At 47.0% G+C, this 21,422-nt stretch overlaps 1 protein-coding gene across 1 annotated transcript in view; it reads right to left on the bottom strand.

Annotated features, from left to right (window-relative positions):
- Positions 1 to 21,422, bottom strand: part of LOC137361945 (alpha-2-macroglobulin-like protein 1) — a 61,814-nt gene that overhangs the window by 30,927 nt on the left and 9,465 nt on the right. Inside the window, exons 5-12 of the mRNA XM_068026526.1 lie at positions 21,132 to 21,250; positions 20,808 to 20,859; positions 20,109 to 20,195; positions 19,629 to 19,805; positions 17,364 to 17,445; positions 16,610 to 16,766; positions 14,572 to 14,646; positions 14,308 to 14,470 (exon numbers count right to left, since the gene is read on the bottom strand). Coding sequence (XP_067882627.1) covers positions 14,308 to 14,470; positions 14,572 to 14,646; positions 16,610 to 16,766; positions 17,364 to 17,445; positions 19,629 to 19,805; positions 20,109 to 20,195; positions 20,808 to 20,859; positions 21,132 to 21,250 — 912 coding nt within the window. The remainder of the gene's footprint in view (positions 1 to 14,307; positions 14,471 to 14,571; positions 14,647 to 16,609; positions 16,767 to 17,363; positions 17,446 to 19,628; positions 19,806 to 20,108; positions 20,196 to 20,807; positions 20,860 to 21,131; positions 21,251 to 21,422) is intronic.

Below are 21,422 nucleotides of genomic sequence, written 5' to 3' on the forward strand. Positions count from 1 at the left end.
AAGAAACTGACCCGAAGAAACTGACCCCAATAAACTGACCCGAATAAACTAACCCGAATAAACTGACCCGAATAAACTGACCCGAATAAACTGACCCGAATAAACTAACTCGAGGAAACTCACCCGAATAAACTAACCCGAATAAACTGACCCGAATAAACTGACCCGAATAAACTAACCCGAATAAACTGACCCGAATAAACTGACCCGAATAAACTAACCCGAAAAAACTGACCCGAATAAACTGACCCGAATAAACTAACGCGAATAAACTGACCCGAGGAAACTGACCCGAATAAACTGACCCGAATAAACTGACCCGAATAAACTGACCCGAGGAAACTGACCCGAATAAACTGACCCGAATAAACTGACCCGAATAAACTGACCCGAATAAACTGACCCGAATAAACTAACCCGAATAAACTGACCCGAAGAAACTGACCCGAATAAACTAACCCGAATAAACTGACACGAAGAAACTAACCCGAATAAACTAACCAGAATAAACTGACCCGAGGAAACTAACCCGAATAAACTAACCCGAATAAACTAACCCGAATAAACTGACCCGAATAAACTGACACGAAGAAACTGACCCGAATAAACTAACCCGAATAAACTAACCCGAATAAACTGACCCGAATAAACTGACCCGAATAAACTGACCAGAATAAACTGACCCGAGGAAACTAACCCGAATAAACTAACCCGAATAAACTGACCCGAATAAACTGACCCGAGGAAACTAACCCGAGGAAACTGACCCGAATAAACTGACCCGAATAAACTGACCCGAATAAACTGACCCGAATAAACTGACCAGAATAAACTGACCCGAGGAAACTAACCCGAGGAAACTGACCCGAATAAACTGACCCGAATAAACTAACCCGAATAAACTGACCCGAAGAAACTGACCCGAGGAAACTAACCCGAATAAACTGACCCGAATAAAGTGACCAGAATAAACTGACCCGAGGAAACTAACCCGAGGAAACTGACCCGAATAAACTGACCCGAATAAACTAACCCGAATAAACTGACCCGAATAAACTGACCCGAATAAACTGACCCGAATAAACTAACCCGAATAAACTAACCCGAATAAACTAACTCGAGGAAACTAACCCGAGGAAACTGACCCGAATAAACTGACCCGAATAAACTAACCCGAATAAACTAACCCGAATAAACTAACCCGAATAAACTAACCCGAGGAAACTGACCCGAATAAACTGACCCGAATAAACTGACCCGAATAAACTGACCCGACTAAACTAACCCGAATAAACTAACCCGAATAAACTGACCCGAATAAACTAACCCGAATAAACTAACCCGAATAAACTGACCCGAATAAACTAACCAGAATAAACTGACCCGAATAAACTGACCCGAATAAACTAACTCGAGGAAACTGACCCGAATAAACTAACCCGAATAAACTGACCCGAATAAACTGACCCGAATAAACTGACCCGAATGAACTGACCCGAATGAACTGACCCGAATAAACTGACCCGAATAAACTGACCCGAATAAACTGACCCGAATAAATTGACCCGAATAAACTAACTCGAGGAAACTGACCCGAATAAACTAACCCGAATAAACTGACCCGAATAAACTGACCCGAATAAACTAACCCGAATAAACTGACCCGAATAAACTGACCCGAATAAACTAACCCGAATAAACTGACCCGAATAAACTGACCCGAATAAACTTACGCGAATAAACTGACCCGAGGAAACTAACCCGAATAAACTGACCCGAATAAACTGACCCGAATAAACTGACCCGAGGAAACTAACCCGAATAAACTAACTCGAGGAAACTGACCCGAATAAAGTAACCCGAATAAACTGACCCGAATAAACTAACCCGAATAAACTGACCCGAAGAAACTAACCCGAATAAACTAACTCGAGGAAACTGACCCGAATAAACTAACCCGAATAAACTAACCCGAATAAACTGACCCGAATAAACTAACCCGAATAAACTGACCCGAAGAAACTAACCCGAATAAACTAACTCGAGGAAACTAACCCGAAGAAACTGACCCGAAGAAACTGACCCGAAGAAACTGACCCGAATAAACTGACCCGAATAAACTGACCCGAATAAACTAACTCGAGGAAACTAACCCGAATAAACTAACTCGAGGAAACTAACCCGAATAAACTGACCCGAATAAACTAACCCGAATAAACTAACTCGAGGAAACTAACCCGAATAAACTAACCCGAAGAAACTGACCCGAATAAACTGACCCGAATAAACTGACCCGAGGAAACTAACCAGAATAAACTAACCAGAATAAACTGACCCGAATAAACTGACCCGAATAAACTGACCCGAGGAAACTAACCAGAATAAACTGACCCGAAGAAACTGACCCGAATAAACTAACCCGAATAAACTAACTCGAGGAAACTAACCCGAATAAACTGACCCGAATAAACTAACCCGAATAAACTAACCCGAATAAACTGACCCGAAGAAACTGACCCGAATAAACTGACCCGAATAAACTGACCCGAATAAACTGACCCGAATAAACTGACCCGAAGAAACTGACCCGAAGAAACTGACCCGAATAAACTGACCCGAATAAACTAACCCGAATAAACTGACCCGAATAAACTGACCCGAATAAACTGACCCGAATAAACTGACTCGAGGAAACTGACCCGAATAAACTAACCCGAATAAACTGACCCGAATAAACTGACCCGAATAAACTGACCCGAATAAACTGACCCGAATAAACTGACCCGAATAAACTGACCCGAATAAACTGACCCGAGGAAACTAACCCGAATAAACTGACCCGAATAAACTGACCCGAATAAACTGACCCGAGGAAACTAACCCGAATAAACTAACTCGAGGAAACTGACCCGAATAAACTAACCCGAATAAACTGACCCGAATAAACTAACCCGAATAAACTGACCCGAAGAAACTAACCCGAAGAAACTAACTCGAGGAAACTGACCCGAATAAACTGACCCGAATAAACTGACCCGAAGAAACTGACCCGAAGAAACTGACCCGAATAAACTGACCCGAAGAAACTAACCCGAATAAACTAACTCGAGGAAACTAACCCGAATAAACTGACCCGAATAAACTGACCCGAATAAACTAACCCGAATAAACTAACCCGAATAAACTAACCCGAATAAACTAACCCGAGGAAACTGACCCGAATAAACTGACCCGAATAAACTGACCCGAATAAACTGACCCGACTAAACTAACCCGAATAAACTAACCCGAATAAACTGACCCGAATAAACTGACCCGAATAAACTAACCCGAATAAACTGACCCGAATAAACTAACCAGAATAAACTGACCCGAATAAACTGACCCGAATAAACTAACTCGAGGAAACTGACCCGAATAAACTAACCCGAATAAACTGACCCGAATAAACTGACCCGAATAAACTGACCCGAATGAACTGACCCGAATGAACTGACCCGAATGAACTGACCCGAATAAACTGACCCGAATAAACTGACCCGAATAAACTGACCCGAATAAACTAACTCGAGGAAACTGACCCGAATAAACTAACCCGAATAAACTGACCCGAATAAACTGACCCGAATAAACTAACCCGAATAAACTGACCCGAATAAACTGACCCGAATAAACTAACCCGAATAAACTGACCCGAATAAACTGACCCGAATAAACTAACGCGAATAAACTGACCCGAGGAAACTAACCCGAATAAACTGACCCGAGGAAACTAACCCGAATAAACTAACTCGAGGAAACTGACCCGAATAAAGTAACCCGAATAAACTGACCCGAATAAACTAACCCGAATAAACTGACCCGAAGAAACTAACCCGAATAAACTAACTCGAGGAAACTGACCCGAATAAACTAACCCGAATAAACTAACCCGAATAAACTGACCCGAATAAACTAACCCGAATAAACTGACCCGAAGAAACTAACCCGAATAAACTAACTCGAGGAAACTAACCCGAAGAAACTGACCCGAAGAAACTGACCCGAAGAAACTGACCCGAATAAACTGACCCGAATAAACTGACCCGAATAAACTAACTCGAGGAAACTAACCCGAATAAACTAACTCGAGGAAACTAACCCGAATAAACTGACCCGAATAAACTAACCCGAATAAACTAACTCGAGGAAACTAACCCGAATAAACTAACCCGAAGAAACTGACCCGAATAAACTGACCCGAATAAACTGACCCGAGGAAACTAACCAGAATAAACTAAGCAGAATAAACTGACCCGAATAAACTGACCCGAATAAACTGACCCGAGGAAACTAACCAGAATAAACTGACCCGAAGAAACTGACCCGAATAAACTAACCCGAATAAACTAACTCGAGGAAACTAACCCGAATAAACTGACCCGAATAAACTAACCCGAATAAACTAACCCGAATAAACTGACCCGAAGAAACTGACCCGAAGAAACTGACCCGAATAAACTGACCCGAATAAACTGACCCGAAGAAACTGACCCGAAGAAACTGACCCGAATAAACTGACCCGAATAAACTAACCCGAATAAACTGACCCGAATAAACTGACCCGAATAAACTGACCCGAATAAACTGACTCGAGGAAACTGACCCGAATAAACTAACCCGAATAAACTGACCCGAATAAACTGACCCGAATAAACTGACCCGAATAAACTGACCCGAATAAACTGACCCGAATAAACTAACGCGAATAAACTGACCCGAGGAAACTAACCCGAATAAACTGACCCGAATAAACTGACCCGAATAAACTGACCCGAGGAAACTAACCCGAATAAACTAACTCGAGGAAACTGACCCGAATAAACTAACCCGAATAAACTGACCCGAATAAACTAACCCGAATAAACTGACCCGAAGAAACTAACCCGAAGAAACTGACCCGAATAAACTGACCCGAAGAAACTGACCCGAATAAACTAACCCGAATAAACTGACCCGAAGAAACTGACCCGAAGAAACTGACCCGAATAAACTGACCCGAATAAACTGACCCGAATAAACTGACCCGAAGAAACTGACCCGAATAAACTGACCCGAAGAAACTGACCCGAAGAAACTGACCCGAATAAACTGACCCGAAGAAACTGACCCGAAGAAACTGACCCGAATAAACTAACCCGAATAAACTAACTCGAGGAAACTAACCCGAATAAACTGACCCGAATAAACTAACCCGAATAAACTAACCCGAATAAACTAACCCGAAGAAACTGACCCGAAGAAACTGACCCGAATAAACTGACCAGAATAAACTGACCCGAGGAAACTAACCAGAATAAACTGACCCGAAGAAACTGACCCGAATAAACTAACCCGAATAAACTAACTCGAGGAAACTAACCCGAATAAACTGACCCGAATAAACTAACCCGAATAAACTAACTCGAGGAAACTAACCCGAATAAACTGACCCGAATAAACTGACCCGAATAAACTGACCCGAAGAAACTGACCCGAATAAACTGACCCGAAGAAACTGACCCGAAGAAACTGACCCGAATAAACTGACCCGAAGAAACTGACCCGAAGAAACTGACCCGAATAAACTAACCCGAATAAACTAACTCGAGGAAACTAACCCGAATAAACTGACCCGAATAAACTAACCCGAATAAACTAACCCGAATAAACTAACCCGAAGAAACTGACCCGAAGAAACTGACCCGAATAAACTGACCAGAATAAACTGACCCGAGGAAACTAACCAGAATAAACTGACCCGAAGAAACTGACCCGAATAAACTAACCCGAATAAACTAACTCGAGGAAACTAACCCGAATAAACTGACCCGAATAAACTAACCCGAATAAACTAACTCGAGGAAACTAACCCGAATAAACTGACCCGAATAAACTAACCCGAATAAACTGACCCGAAGAAACTGACCCGAAGAAACTGACCCGAATAAACTGACCCGAATAAACTGACCCGAATAAACTGACCCGAATAAACTGACCCGAAGAAACTGACCCGAATAAACTGACCCGAATAAACTAACCCGAATAAACTGACCCGAATAAACTGACCCGAATAAACTAACGCGAATAAACTAACGCGAATAAACTGACCCGAATAAACTGACCCGAATAAACTAACGCGAATAAACTGACCCGAATAAACTGACCCGAATAAACTGACCCGAATAAACTGACCCGAATAAACTGACCCGAATAAACTGACCCGAAGAAACTGAAGCGAATAAACTGACCCGAATAAACTGACCCGAATAAACTAACCCGAATAAACCGACCCGAATAAACTGACCCGAATAAACTGACCCGAGGAAACTGACCCGAGGAAACTGACCCGAATAAACTAACCCGAATAAACTAACCCGAATAAACTGACCCGAATAAACTGACCCGAATAAACTGACCAGAATAAACTAACCCGAATAAACTAACTCGAATAAACTGACCCGAATAAACTGACCCGAATAAACTAACCCGAATAAACTGACCCGAGGAAACTGACCCGAATAAACTAACCCGAATAAACTGACCCGAATAAACTGACCCGAGGAAACTGACCCGAATAAACTAACCCGAATAAACTGACCCGAGGAAACTGACCCGAATAAACTAACCCGAATAAACTGACCCGAATAAACTGACCCGAATAAACTAACCCGAATAAACTAACCCGAATAAACTAACTCGAATAAACTGACCCGAATAAACTGACCCGAATAAACTGACCCGAATAAACTAACCCGAATAAACTAACTCGAGGAAACTAACCAGACGAAACTAACCCGAATAAACTAACCCGAATAAACTAACTCGTGGAAACTAACCCGACAAAACTAACCAGACTAAACTAACACGAAGAAACTAACCCGAATAAACTGACCCGAATAAACTAACGCGAATAAACTGACGCGAATAAACTAACCCGAATAAACTAACCCGAATAAACTAACTCGTGGAAACTAACCCGACAAAACTAACCAGACTAAACTAACACGAAGAAACTAACCCGAATAAACTAACCCGAATAAACTGACCCGAATAAACTGACCCGAATAAACTAACCCGAATAAACTAACCCGAATAAACTAACTCGAATAAACTGACCCGAATAAACTGACCCGAATAAACTGACCCGAATAAACTAACCCGAATAAACTAACTCGAGGAAACTAACCAGACGAAACTAACCCGAATAAACTAACCCGAATAAACTAACTCGTGGAAACTAACCCGACAAAACTAACCAGACTAAACTAACACGAAGAAACTAACCCGAATAAACTGACCCGAATAAACTAACGCGAATAAACTGACGCGAATAAACTAACCCGAATAAACTAACCCGTGGAAACTGACCCGAGGAAACTAACCCGAATAAACTGACCCGAATAAACTGACCCGAATAAACTAACACGAATAAACTGACGCGAATAAACTTACCCGAATAAACTGACCCGAATAAACTGACCCGAATAAAAGAACCCGACTAAACTGACCCGAATAAACTGACCCGAGGAAACTGACCCGAATAAACTGACCAGAATAAACTGACCCGAGGAAACTGACCCGAATAAACTGACCCGAATAAACTGACCCGAATAAACTGACCCGATTAAACTAACCCGAATAAACTGACCAGAATAAACTGACCCGAGGAAACTGACCCGAATAAACTGACCCGAATAAACTAACCCGAATAAACTAACGCGAATAAACTGACCCGAATAAACTGACCCGAATAAACTGACCCGAATAAACTGACCCGAATAAACTGACCCGAAGAAACTGACCCGAATAAACTGACCTGAATAAACTAACCCGAATAAACTGACCCGAATAAACTGACGCGAATAAACTAACCCGAGGAAACTAACCCGAATAAACTAAACCGAATAATCTAACTCGAGGAAACTAACCCGAGGAAACTTACCCGAGGAACTAACCCGAGGAAACTAACCCGAATAAACTAACTCGAGGAAACTAACCCGAATAAACTAACCCGAGGAAACTAACCCGAATAAACTAACCCGAGGAAACTAACCCGAATAAATTAACCCGAATAAACTAACCCGAGGAAACTAACCCGAGGAAACTTACCCGAGGAACTAACCCGAGGAAACTAACCCGAATAAACTAACTCGAGGAAACTAACCCGAGGAAACTAACCCGAATAAACTAACTCGAGGAAACTAACCCGAGGAAACTAACCCGAGGAAACTAACCCGAGGAAACTTACCCGAGGAACTAACCCGAGGAAACTAACCCGAATAAACTAACACGAGGAAACTAACCCGAGGAAACTAACCCGAATAAACTAACTCGAGGAAACTAACCCGAGGAACTAACCCGAGGAAACTAACCCGAATAAACTAACTCGAGGAAACTAACCCGAGGAAACTAACCCGAGGAAACTAACCCGAGGAAACTTACCCGAGGAACTAACCCGAGGAAACTAACCCGAGGAAACTAACCCGAGGAAACTAACCCGAGGAAACTAACCCGAGGAAACTTACCCGAGGAACTAACCCGAGGAAACTAACCCGAATAAACTAACTCGAGGAAACTAACCCGAGGAAACTAACCCGAGGAAACTAACCCGAGGAAACTTACCCGAGGAACTAACCCGAGGAAACTAACCCGAATAAACTAACTCGAGGAAACTAACCCGAGGAAACTTACCCGAGGAACTAACCCGAGGAAACTAACCCGAATAAACTAACTCGAGGAAACTAACCCGAGGAAACTTACCCGAGGAACTAACCCGAGGAAACTAACCCGAATAAACTAACTCGAGGAAACTAACCCGAGGAAACTTACCCGAGGAACTAACCCGAGGAAACTAACCCGAATAAACTAACTCGAGGAAACTAACCCGAATAAACTTACCCGAGGAACTAACCCGAGGAAACTAACCCGAATAAACTAACTCGAGGAAACTAACTCGAGGAAACTAACCCGAGGAAACTTACCCGAGGAACTAACCCGAGGAAACTGACCCGAATAAACTAACTCGAGGAAACTAACCCGAATAAACTGACCCGAATAAACTAACCCGAATAAACTAACTCGAGGAAACTAACTCGAGGAAACTAACCCGAGGAAACTAACCTGAATAAACTAACTCGAGGAAACTAACTCGAGGAAACTAACCCGAGGAAACTTACCCGAGGAACTAACCCGAGGAAACTGACCCGAATAAACTAACTCGAGGAAACTAACCCGAATAAACTGACCCGAATAAACTAACCCGAGGAAACTAACTCGAGGAAACTAACCCGAATAAACTGACCCGAATAAACTGACCCGAAGAAACTGACCCGAATAAACTGACCCGAATAAACTGACCCGAATAAACTAACCCGAATAAACTAACCCGAATAAACTAACCCGAGGAAACTGACCCGAATAAACTGACCCGAATAAACTGACCTGAGGAAACTAACCCGAATAAACTGACCCGAATAAACTGACCCGAATAAACTGACCCGAATAAACTGACCCGAAGAAACTGACCCGAAGAAACTGACCCGAATAAACTGACCCGAATAAACTAACCCGAATAAACTGACCCGAATAAACTGACCCGAATAAACTGACCCGAATAAACTGACCCGAAGAAACTGACCCGAAGAAACTAACCCGAATAAACTGACACGAAGAAACTGACACGAAGAAACTAACCCGAATAAACTAACTCGAATAAACTGACCCGAATAAACTGACCTGAATAAACTGACCCGAATAAACTAACCCGAGGAAACTAACCCGAATAAACTGACCCGAATAAACTGACGCGAATAAACTGAACAGAATAAACTGACCCGAATAAACTGACCTGAATAAACTAACTCGAATAAACTGACCCGAATAAACTGACCTGAATAAACTGACCCGAATAAACTAACCCGAGGAAACTAACCCGAATAAACTGACCCGAATAAACTGACGCGAATAAACTGAACAGAATAAACTGACCCGAATAAACTGACCTGAATAAACTGACCCGAATAAACTGACCCGAATAAACTAACTCGAATAAACTGACCCGAATAAACTGACGCGAATAAACTGAACAGAATAAACTGACCCGAATAAACTGACCTGAATAAACTGACCCGAATAAACTGACCCGAATAAACTAACTCGAATAAACTGACCCGAATAAACTGACCTGAATATACTAACCCGAATAAACTGACCCGAGGAAACTAACCCGAATAAACTAACTCGAGGAAACTGACCCGAATAAACTAACCCGAATAAACTGACCCGAATAAACTAACCCGAATAAACTGACACGAAGAAACTGACACGAAGAAACTAACCCGAATAAACTAACCCGAATAAACTAACCCGAATAAACTGACCCGAAGAAACTGACCCGAAGAAACTGACCCGAATAAACTAACCCGAATAAACTAACCCGAATAAACTGACACGAAGAAACTAACCCGAATAAACTAACCAGAATAAACTGACCCGAGGAAACTAACCCGAATAAACTAACCCGAATAAACTAACCCGAATAAACTGACCCGAATAAACTGACACGAAGAAACTGACCCGAATAAACTAACCCGAATAAACTGACCCGAATAAACTAACCCGAATAAACTGACCCGAATAAACTAACCCGAATAAACTGACCCGAATAAACTGACCAGAATAAACTGACCCGAGGAAACTAACCCGAATAAACTGACCCGAATAAACTAACTCGAGGAAACTAACCCGAGGAAACTGACCCGAATAAACTGACCCGAATAAACTGACCCGAATAAACTAACCCGAATAAACTAACCCAAATAAACTAACTCGAGGAAACTAACCCGAGGAAACTGACCCGAATAAACTGACCCGAATAAACTGATCCGAATAAACTGACCCGAATAAACTGAAGCGAATAAACTGACCCGAATAAACTAACTCGAGGAAACTAACCCGAGGAAACTGACCCGAATAAACTGACCCGAATAAACTGACCCGAATAAACTGACCCGAATAAACTAACCCGAAGAAACTGACCCGAATAAACTAACTCGAGGAAACTAACCCGAATAAACTAACCCGAATAAACTGACCCGAATAAACTGAAGCGAATAAACTGACCCGAATAAACTAACTCGAGGAAACTAACCCGAGGAAACTGACCCGAATAAACTGACCCGAATAAACTGACCCGAATAAACTGACCCGAATAAACTAACCCGAAGAAACTGACCCGAATAAACTAACTCGAGGAAACTAACCCGAATAAACTAACCCGAATAAACTAACCCGAATAAACTGACCCGAATAAACTAACTCGAGGAAACTAACCCGAGGAAACTGACCCGAATAAACTGACCCGAATAAACTGATCCGAATAAACTGACCCGAATAAACTAACTCGAGGAAACTGACCCGAATAAACTGACCCGAATAAACTGACCCGAATAAACTGACCCGAATAAACTGACCCGAAGAAACTGACCCGAATAAACTAACTCGAGGAAACTAACCCGAATAAACTAACCCGAATAAACTAACCCGAATAAACTGACCCGAATAAACTGACACGAAGAAACTAACCCGAATAAACTGACCAGAATAAACTGACCCGAATAAACTGACCCGAATAAACTGACCCGAATAAACTGACCCGACTAAACTGACCCGAATAAACTAACCAGAATAAACTGACCCGAATAAACTAACTCGAGGAAACTAACCCGAGGAAACTGACCCGAATAAACTGACCCGAATAAACTGACCCGAATAAACTAACCCGAATAAACTAACCCAAATAAACTAACTCGAGGAAACTAACCCGAGGAAACTGACCCGAATAAACTGACCCGAATAAACTGACCCGAATAAACTGACCCGAATAAACTGACCCGAAGAAACTGACCCGAATAAACTAACTCGAGGAAACTAACCCGAATAAACTAACCCGAATAAACTAACCCGAATAAACTGACCCGAATAAACTGACACGAAGAAACTAACCCGAATAAACTGACCAGAATAAACTGACCCGAATAAACTGACCCGAATAAACTGACCCGAATAAACTGACCCGACTAAACTGACCCGAATAAACTAACCAGAATAAACTGACCCGAATAAACTGACCCGAATAAACTAACCCGAATAAACTAACCCGAATAAACTGACCCGAATAAACTGACCCGAATAAACTAACTCGAGGAAACTAACCCGAGGAAACTGACCCGAATAAACTGACCCGAATAAACTGATCCGAATAAACTGACCCGAATAAACTAACTCGAGGAAACTAACCCGAGGAAACTGACCCGAATAAACTGACCCGAATAAACTGACCCGAATAAACTAACCCGAAGAAACTGACCCGAATAAACTGACCCGAAGAAACTGACCCGAATAAACTAACCCGAATAAACTGACCCGAAGAAACTAACTCGAGGAAACTAACCCGAATAAACTAACCCGAATAAACTAACCCGAATAAACTGACCCGAATAAACTGACACGAATAAACTAACCCGAATAAACTGACACGAAGAAACTAACCCGAATAAACTGACCAGAATAAACTGACCCGAATAAACTGACCCGAAGAAACTGACCCGAAGAAACTAACCCGACTAAACTAACCCGACTAAACTAACTCGAATAAACTGACCCGAATAAACTGACCCGAATAAACTGACCCGAATAAACTGACCCGAATAAACTGACCCCAATAAACTGACCCGAATAAACTGACCCGAATAAACTGACCCGAATAAACTGACCCGAATAAACTGACCCGAATAAACTAACCCGAATAAACTGACCCGAATAAACTAACCCGAATAAACTGACCCGAATAAACTGACGCGAATAAACTGACCCGAATAAACTAACCCGAGGAAACTGACCCGAAGGAACTAACCCGACGAAACTAACCCGACTAAACTAACCCGAGGAAACTAACCCGAGGAAACTAACCCGACAAAACTAACCCGACTAAACTAACCCGAGGAAACTAACCAGAGGAAACTAACCCGAGGAAACTAACCGGAAGAAACTAACCCGAATAAACTAACCAGACGAAACTAACCCGACGAAACTAACCAGTGGAAACTAACCCGAATAAACTAACCCGAGGAAACTGACCCGAAGAAACTAACCCGACTAAACTAACCCGACTAAACTAACCCGAGGAAACTAACCCGAGGAAACTAACCCGAGGAAACTAACCCGACAAAACTAACCCGACTAAACTAACCCGAGGAAACTAACCCGAAGAAACTAACCGGAAGAAACTAACCCGAAGAAACTAACCCGACTAAACTAACCCGAGGAAACTAACCCGAGGAAACTAACCCGAGGAAACTAACCCGACGAAACTAACCCGACTAAACTAACCCGAGGAAACTAACCCGAGGAAACTAACCCGACAAAACTAACCAGACGAATCTAATCCAATCTACAAAATGCTGCAAAAACTTGAGCAGGGAAAAAAAGCCAGGTAAATAGCAACAGATTCAACAACAATAGTAAGTGCTGGAAATTCTCCACAGATGCTGCCAGACCTGCTGAGTATTTCCGGGCACTTTCGTTTCCCATTTCAGATTTCCAGCAGCCGCAGTATTTGGCTTTCAAATTCAGCAACAACCTCAGCAGGGAGAATAACACCCACAAATTCAACAACAACTTGAGCCAGCAAGAAACACCAACAAATTCAACAACAACCGCAGCAGGAAAACCAACAAATCCAACAACAACTGCAGCAGGAGAATAACACCAACGAGTTCAACAACAACTTGAGCCAGCAAAGGACACCAACAAATGCAACAACAATCTCAGCCGGAAAACCAACCAATTCAACAACAACTTGAGCCAGCAGAAAAACGCCAGCAAATTCCACGGCAACCTCAGCCGGAAAACCAACAACTTCAACAACAACTGCAGCAGGAGAAATACACCAACAAATACAACAACAACTTGAGCCAGCGGAAAACGCCAACAAGTTCAACAACTCCAGTGGGAAAAATACACCAAGAAATTCAACAACAACCTCGGCAGGAGGAAGAAAACAACAAATTCAACAACAACTTTAACAGGAAAGAAACACCAACAAATACCACAACAAATAAAACAAAGGAGAGCACACTGCATGCTGGGATGGGTGTCTCTACTGGGAGGACTCTCTGGGAGGACTCCCTGGGAGGAGTTGGCTGTGTGGATGGAGTTCTACGTTTCTCTGTTTGCTCCTCAATGGATCTCAGGATGAAGCCGAGGCCCCTCCTTGCTGGGGCCTACCTTGCCGAATAGCCAGTTGGTGCAGCCTATCTCCCAGCTCCCTCCGGATCTCATGCTCCTGGGCCAGGGTGAAGGTGTAAGCCAGCAGAGCAATGGTGTAGGGGTCTGTCACCGCCTGGTATCCCCCTCGGAGGCAGTTCAGGCCCCTCCTGATGGCGCCGGCCTGCGAAGAGAGTCAAAGACGGGGCCTCAGCGTCACATGCACTACAAACAACCCCCCTCCCCCGGTCCACTTCCACCCAGCAACAATCCCCAAGGACTCACCGACTTCTCCAAACCCAGATGCAGTAATGATGCCGTCACATAGGCTGTGAGTGGGACCTCACCATCCACTCCACCCTACAGCACAGAGAAGTAGATAGAGAGAGTGTTACATAGGAAAGGAGGGAGAGACAGAGAGAGAGAGAGAGACAGAGAGAGACAGAGAGAGAGAGACACAAACAGCAATGTGATAATGACCACATAATCCATTTTATTGAGTGGTGTTGGTTGCAGACGGGGACAGTGCAGACGGAGACAGTGCAGACGAAGTCAGCATAGACAGGGACAGTGGAGACAGGGACAGTGCAGATGGAGTAAGTGCAGACGGAGTAAGTGTAGACGGGGACAGTGTAGACGGAGTCAGTGTAGACGGGGACAGTGCAGACGGAGACAGTGCAGACGGAGACAGTGTCGAGGGAGTCAGTTTAGACGGGGACAGTGCAGGCGGAGTCAGCATAGACAGAGTCAGCGTAGACGGGGACAGCGCAGACGGGGACAGTGCAGACGGGGACAGTGCAGACGGGGACAGTGCAGACGGGGACAGTGCAGACGGAGTCAGTGTAGACGGGGACAGTGCAGACGGAGACAGTGCAGACGGAGACAGTGTCGAGGGAGTCAGTTTAGACGGGGACAGTGCAGGCGGAGTCAGCATAGACAGAGTCAGCGTAGACGGGGACAGCGCAGACGGGGACAGTGCAGACGGGGACAGTGCAGACGGGGACAGTGTCGAGGGAGTCAGTTTAGACAGGGACATTGCAGGCGGAGACAGTGTAGACGGGGACAGTGCAGACGGAGACAGTGTCGAGGGAGTCAGTTTAGACGGGGACATTGCAGGGGGAGACAGTGTAGACGGGGACAGTGCAGACGGACTCAGTGTAGACAGGGACAGTGCAGACGGACTCAATGTAGACGGGGACAATGCAGGCGGAGACAGTGTCGAGGGAGTCAGTTTAGACGGGGACAGTGCAGACGGAGACAGTGTAGACGGGGACAGTGCAAACGGACTCAGTGTAGACGGGGACATTGCAGGCGGAGACAGTGCAGACGGAGACAGTGTTGAGGGAGTCAGTTTAGACGGGGACAGTGCAGACGGAGACAGTGTAGATGGGGACAGTGCAGACAGAGTCAGTGTTGACGGGGACATTGCAGGTGGAGACAGTGTCGAGGGAGTCAGTTTAGACGGGGACAGTGCAGACGGAGTCAGTGTAGACGGGGACAGTGCAGACGGAGACAGTGTAGACGGGGACAGTGCAGACGGAGACAGTGTTGAGGGAGTCAGTGTAGACGGGGACAGTGTTGAGGGAGTCAGTGTAGACGGGGACAGTGCAGACGGAGACAGTGGAGACGGGGACATTGCAGGCGGAGTCAGTGTAGACGGGGACAGTGCAGACGGAGTCAGTGTAGACGGGGACTGTGCAGACGGAGTCAGTGTAGACGAGGACAATGCAGACGGAGACAGTGGAGACGGGGACATTGCAGGCGGAGTCAGTGTAGACGGGGACAGTGCAGACGGAGTCAGTGTAGACGGGGACTGTGCAGACGGAGTCAGTGTAGACGGGGACAGTGCAGACGGAGACAGTGTAGACGGGGACAGTGCAGACGGAGACAGTGTAGACGGGGACAGTGCAGACAGGGACAGTGCAGGCGGGGACAGTGCATGTGGTGTCAGTGCAGACGGAGACAGTCTAGACGGGGACAGTGCAGGCGGGGACAGTGCATGTGGTGTCAGTGCAGACGGAGACAGTCTAGACGGGGACAGTGCAGGCGGGGACAGTGCATGTGGTGTCAGTGCAGACGGAGACAGTCTAGACGGGGACAGTGCAGGCGGGGACAGTGCATGTGGTGTCAGTGCAGACGGAGACAGTCTAGACGGGGACAGTGCAGGCGGGGACAGTGCATGTGGTGTCAGTGCAGATGGAGACAGTCTAGACGGGGACAGTGCAGGCGGGGACAGTGCATGTGGTGTCAGTGTAGACGGAGACAGTGTCGAGGGAGCTTCCCTCCTGTCTGCACGTGCAACGAAATGATCCGATCTCCTTACCACCATGTTTGTGTTTATTACCCTCCCAACGTTTTCGAAACATCCTCGAGGGTCCTGGTACCTCTCCAGCCAGGAGGCAGACTGCTGAGTCTCCTTCGGGTCAATGTAGATGTGAGGTCTCGCTTGGCCGAATATCCACAGGACAAACGCCGTTAACCTGGGCGCGACCCAATGAAAAAAGCGTTCAATATTTGAGGAGGCGGTGAGGGGCTATGGGGTGGGGGGCGGGATAAATCTCGGTCTGTGATAGCGGGAGAGGGGCCCTCCGAGGAACCCGCCAAACGGAGGGAACACTACGCCACCAGGGGCCTGAGGGCGCCGGCGCAGCGTGACGGGTTAACATACAGTGGGACCATTGTAAATTGCCCTGTCAACAGTAATAATGGGGATTCCCAATGTCAACGTGTCACGCCGTAGCGCCACCGCTGGCCGGTTGGTGCAATCACGGCCTGATCTTCCGTGGCAATGCTGTTGGGTAGCACAGGGGCTGGACTGCCTGCTGGAGGGCGGGGGAGGGTGAGGATATTGTGGGTCCTCCTCCGGAGCTGCTCACCGAGCCGCTCGCTGGCAGCTGTTCGACTGAAGCAGGCGGCACAGTGGAAAGAAAAAGGCCAATCCAGAGCGCCAGAGACTGGGAAAGGTGGGGACTTTTCTGCCTACATATGGCTCCTGCAACCGTTGACACTTCTGACCCCTGCCCTGGGCACCCACGCACACAGTAACCCACGAGCTCGAACCTGCGGTATCAACATACCACAAACTTCCAATCTCATCGCGCGCCCCAAATGCACTGTATGATCCATCTCGATGGCGATATCTCAGCTGGTTCTGGTAACCTGCAGAGTGACATAAAGGGCAGAGGGATTACTGAGCGACAGTGTGAGGGAGCTGGATTAACATCAGTAGAGATACAGTCAGTAACACAGGGCGCTGGGGGGAGAGAGGGGTTACTGAGTGACAGTGTGTGGGAGCTGGATTAACATCAGTAGAGATACAGTCAGTAACACAGGGCGCTGGGGGGGAGAGAGGGGTAACTGAGTGACAGTGTGAGGGAGCTGGATTAACATCAGTAGAGATACAGTCAGTAACACAGGGCGCTGGGGGAGAGAGGGTTTACTGAGTGACAGTGTGAGGGAGCTGGATTAACATCAATAGAGATACAGTCAGTAACACAGGGCGCTGGGCGGAGAGGGGTTACTGAGTGACAGTGTGAGGGAGCTGGATTAACATCAGTAGAGATACAGTCAGTAACACAGGGCGCTGGGGGGGAGAGAGGGGTAACTGAGTGACAGTGTGAGGGAGCTGGATTAACATCAGTAGAGATACAGTCAGTAACACAGGGCGCTGGGGGGAGAGGGGTTACTGAGTGACAGTGTGAGGGAGCTGGATTAACATCAGTAGAGATACAGTCAGTAACACAGGTCGCTGGGGGAGAGAGGGGTTACTGAGTGACAGTGTGAGGGAGCTGGATTAACATCAGTAGAGATACAGTCAGTAACACAGGGCGCTGGGGGGGAGAGAGGGGTAACTGAGTGACAGTGTGAGGGAGCTGGATTAACATCAGTAGAGATACAGTCAGTAACACAGGGCGCTGGGGGAGAGAGGGGTTACTGAGTGACAGTGTGAGGGAGCTGGATTAACATCAGTAGAGATACAGTCAGTAACACAGGGCGCTGGGGGGAGAGGGGTTACTGAGTGACAGTGTGAGGGAGCTGGATTAACATCAGTAGAGATACAGTCAGTAACACAGGGCGCTGGGGGGGAGAGAGGGGTAACTGAGTGACAGTGTGAGGGAGCTGGATTAACATCAGTAGAGATACAGTCAGTAACACAGGGCGCTGGCGGAGAGAGGGGTTACTGAGTGACAGTGTGAGGGAGCTGGATTAACATCAGTAGAGATACAGTCAGTAACACAGGGTGCTGGGGGAGAGAGGGGTTACTGAGTGACAGTGTGAGGGAGCTGGATTAACATCAGTAGAGATACAGTCAGTAACACAGGGCGCTGGGGGGAGAGGGGTTACTGAGTGACAGTGTGAGGGAGCTGGATTAACATCAGTAGAGATACAGTCAGTAACACAGGGAGCTGGGGGAGAGGGGTTACTGAGTGACAGTGTGAGGGAGCTGGATTAACATCAGTAGAGATACAGTCAGTAACACAGGGCGCTGGGGGAGAGAGGGGTTACTGAGTGACAGTGTGAGGGAGCTGGATTAACATCAGTAGAGATACAGTCAGTAACACCGGGGTGCTGGGGGGAGAGGGGTTACTGAGTGACAGTGTGAGGGAGCTGGATTAACATCAGTAGAGATACAGTCAGTAACACAGGGTGCTGGGGGGAGAGGGGTTACTGAGTGACAGTGTGAGGGAGCTGGATTAACATCAGTAGAGATACAGTCAGTAACACAGGGAGCTGGGGGAGAGGGGTTACTGAGTGACAGTGTGAGGGAGCTGGATTAACATCAGTAGAGATACAGTCAGTAACACAGGGCGCTGGGGGAGAGAGGGGTTACTGAGTGACAGTGTGAGGGAGCTGGATTAACATCAGTAGAGATACAGTCAGTAACACCGGGGTGCTGGGGGGAGAGGGGTTACTGAGTGACAGTGTGAGGGAGCTGGATTAACATCAGTAGAGATACAGTCAGTAACACAGGGCGCTGGGGGAGAGGGGTTACTGAGTGACAGTGTGAGGGAGCTGGATTAACATCAGTAGAGATACAGTCAGTAACACAGGGCGCTGGGGGGAGAGGGGTTACTGAGTGACAGTGTGAGGGAGCTGGATTAACATCAGTAGAGATACAGTCAGTAACACAGGTCGCTGGGGGGAGAGGGGTTACTGAGTGACAGTGTGAGGGAGCTGGATTAACATCAGTAGAGATACAGTCAGTAACACAGGGCGCTGGGGGGAGAGGGGTTACTGAGTGACAGTGTGAGGGAGCTGGATTAACATCAGTAGAGATACAGTCAGTAACACAGGGCGCTGGGGGGAGAGGGGTTACTGAGTGACCAGTCCGGATACAGCACCTTCCTGGAGGTAATTTCGGGCCCTCTCCCGGATTTCCGGTGTGTCTTGTCCCGTCGCGTTGAGGTAGTTCAGGATGTGGACGTTCGGCCCGAGTCGAACCATATTCTGTTCGCCGCAGCCTGTGGGGAGGGTCAATAAGTGGTCAAGATTGTCCAGCGCGCGGCCGATGACATCACCTGCCGGGAGAAGGGGAGACAGGGACAAGATGTTTACCTGTGCACAGTCCGATCCCAGTCAGCACAGTCCGACCCCAGTGCTTACAGTCCGATCCCAATCTGCACGGTGGTATACCAAGCTGCACAGTGCGATCCCAGTCCGCGCAGTCCAATCCCAATCTGCACAGTCCGATCCCAGTCCGCACAGTCCGATCCCAGACTGCACAGTCCGATCCCAGTATGCACAGTCCGATCCCAGGCGGAATAGGCCAATCGGGAGCTGACCTCTGAGGCGTGGCAGACTGACCAATGAGACGGACGTACCTGTGAGGCTGAGGTAGGCGGTCTCCGAACCTGGGATATAATCACCAGGGAAAGCCAGGGAGAAGTTTCCGGAATCAGGCTCATCGTCTGGAGAGAAAATGAACACAAGCGAGGGTCACACTTCAACCTCAGTCGAGCGTTCCCTAATCCCTGTGACACGGAGTGAACAGGAGATACAGAGTAAAGCTCCCTCTACACTGTCCCCCCATCAAACGCTCCCCAGGACAGGGACAGCACAGGGTTTGCTGCTGCCTAATTGGAGGTGCTGAGTGCTGGTTGCAGCAACAAGGTTCAGCTGACAATGCTTTCCCCCATCAAACACTCCCAGGACGGGTACAGCACGGGGGGTTAGATACAGAGTAAAGCTCCCTCTACACTGTCCCCCCATCAAACGCTCCCCAGGACAGGTCCAGCACAGGGATTGCTGCTGCCTAATTGGAGGTGCTGAGTGCTGGTTGCAGCAACAAGGTTCAGCTGACAATGCTTTCCCCCATCAAACACTCCCCAGGACAGGTACAGCACAGGGGGTTAGATACAGAGTAAAGCTCCCTCTACACTGTCCCCCATCAAACACTCCCCAGGACAGGTACAGCACAGGGGGTTAGATACAGAGTAAAGCTCCCTCTACACTGTCCGGTTGCTGCCGACTGTCGCGGTGGAGGCTCGAACTGCAGTTAAAGTAAATTTTTGGGACTTTACCTGTTACACAGTTGTAATAATTCTGTACTTGGTCCACTGGAGTTCCTTCGGCCTGTGTGTGTGTGTGTGTGTGCCGGGGGGAGGGGGGGGAAAGTGACAGGAGAGACGTGTATCAGATTCGCAAATGCTTTTCCCCGCGCCCCTTTCTACTCCCCACCACCCCTCCCCCGAGCTTGCTCGTTTTTCTCTTTCTCATTTGGATTCATTTAGTCCCCGCGCAGGAACACGATGGGCCGAATGGCCTGGGATTAGCAGCAGCACACCCCCCCTCCCCTCCCCTCCCCTCCGCCCTCCCTCCCTCCTGCTCCCGGCTGTCTGTCGCACCTGGATAAAGATCGAGCTGACAATAACGTCCTTGATTTCGGCCTCGGAACTGCTGCCCTCCTTGCACCGACTGTCCCCGCTGATCCTGGCCTGGGCTGTGATCGTAATGTTCCTTCGTCCTGCAAGTGGGGGGGGTAGAACAGAGACTGGGATACTGTCACTAGGGTAGGAGGACTGGGAATCGGCATGAGAGGGGTAGAGAGAGAGAGGAGAGGGAGAGAGAGAGACAGAGACAGACAGAGAGAGAGAGAGAGAGACAGAGAGAGAGAGACATAGAGAAGAGAGAGGGGG

This window comes from Heterodontus francisci, unplaced genomic scaffold, assembly GCF_036365525.1.
Source record: "Heterodontus francisci isolate sHetFra1 unplaced genomic scaffold, sHetFra1.hap1 HAP1_SCAFFOLD_323, whole genome shotgun sequence".
NCBI lineage: Eukaryota > Metazoa > Chordata > Chondrichthyes > Heterodontiformes > Heterodontidae > Heterodontus > Heterodontus francisci.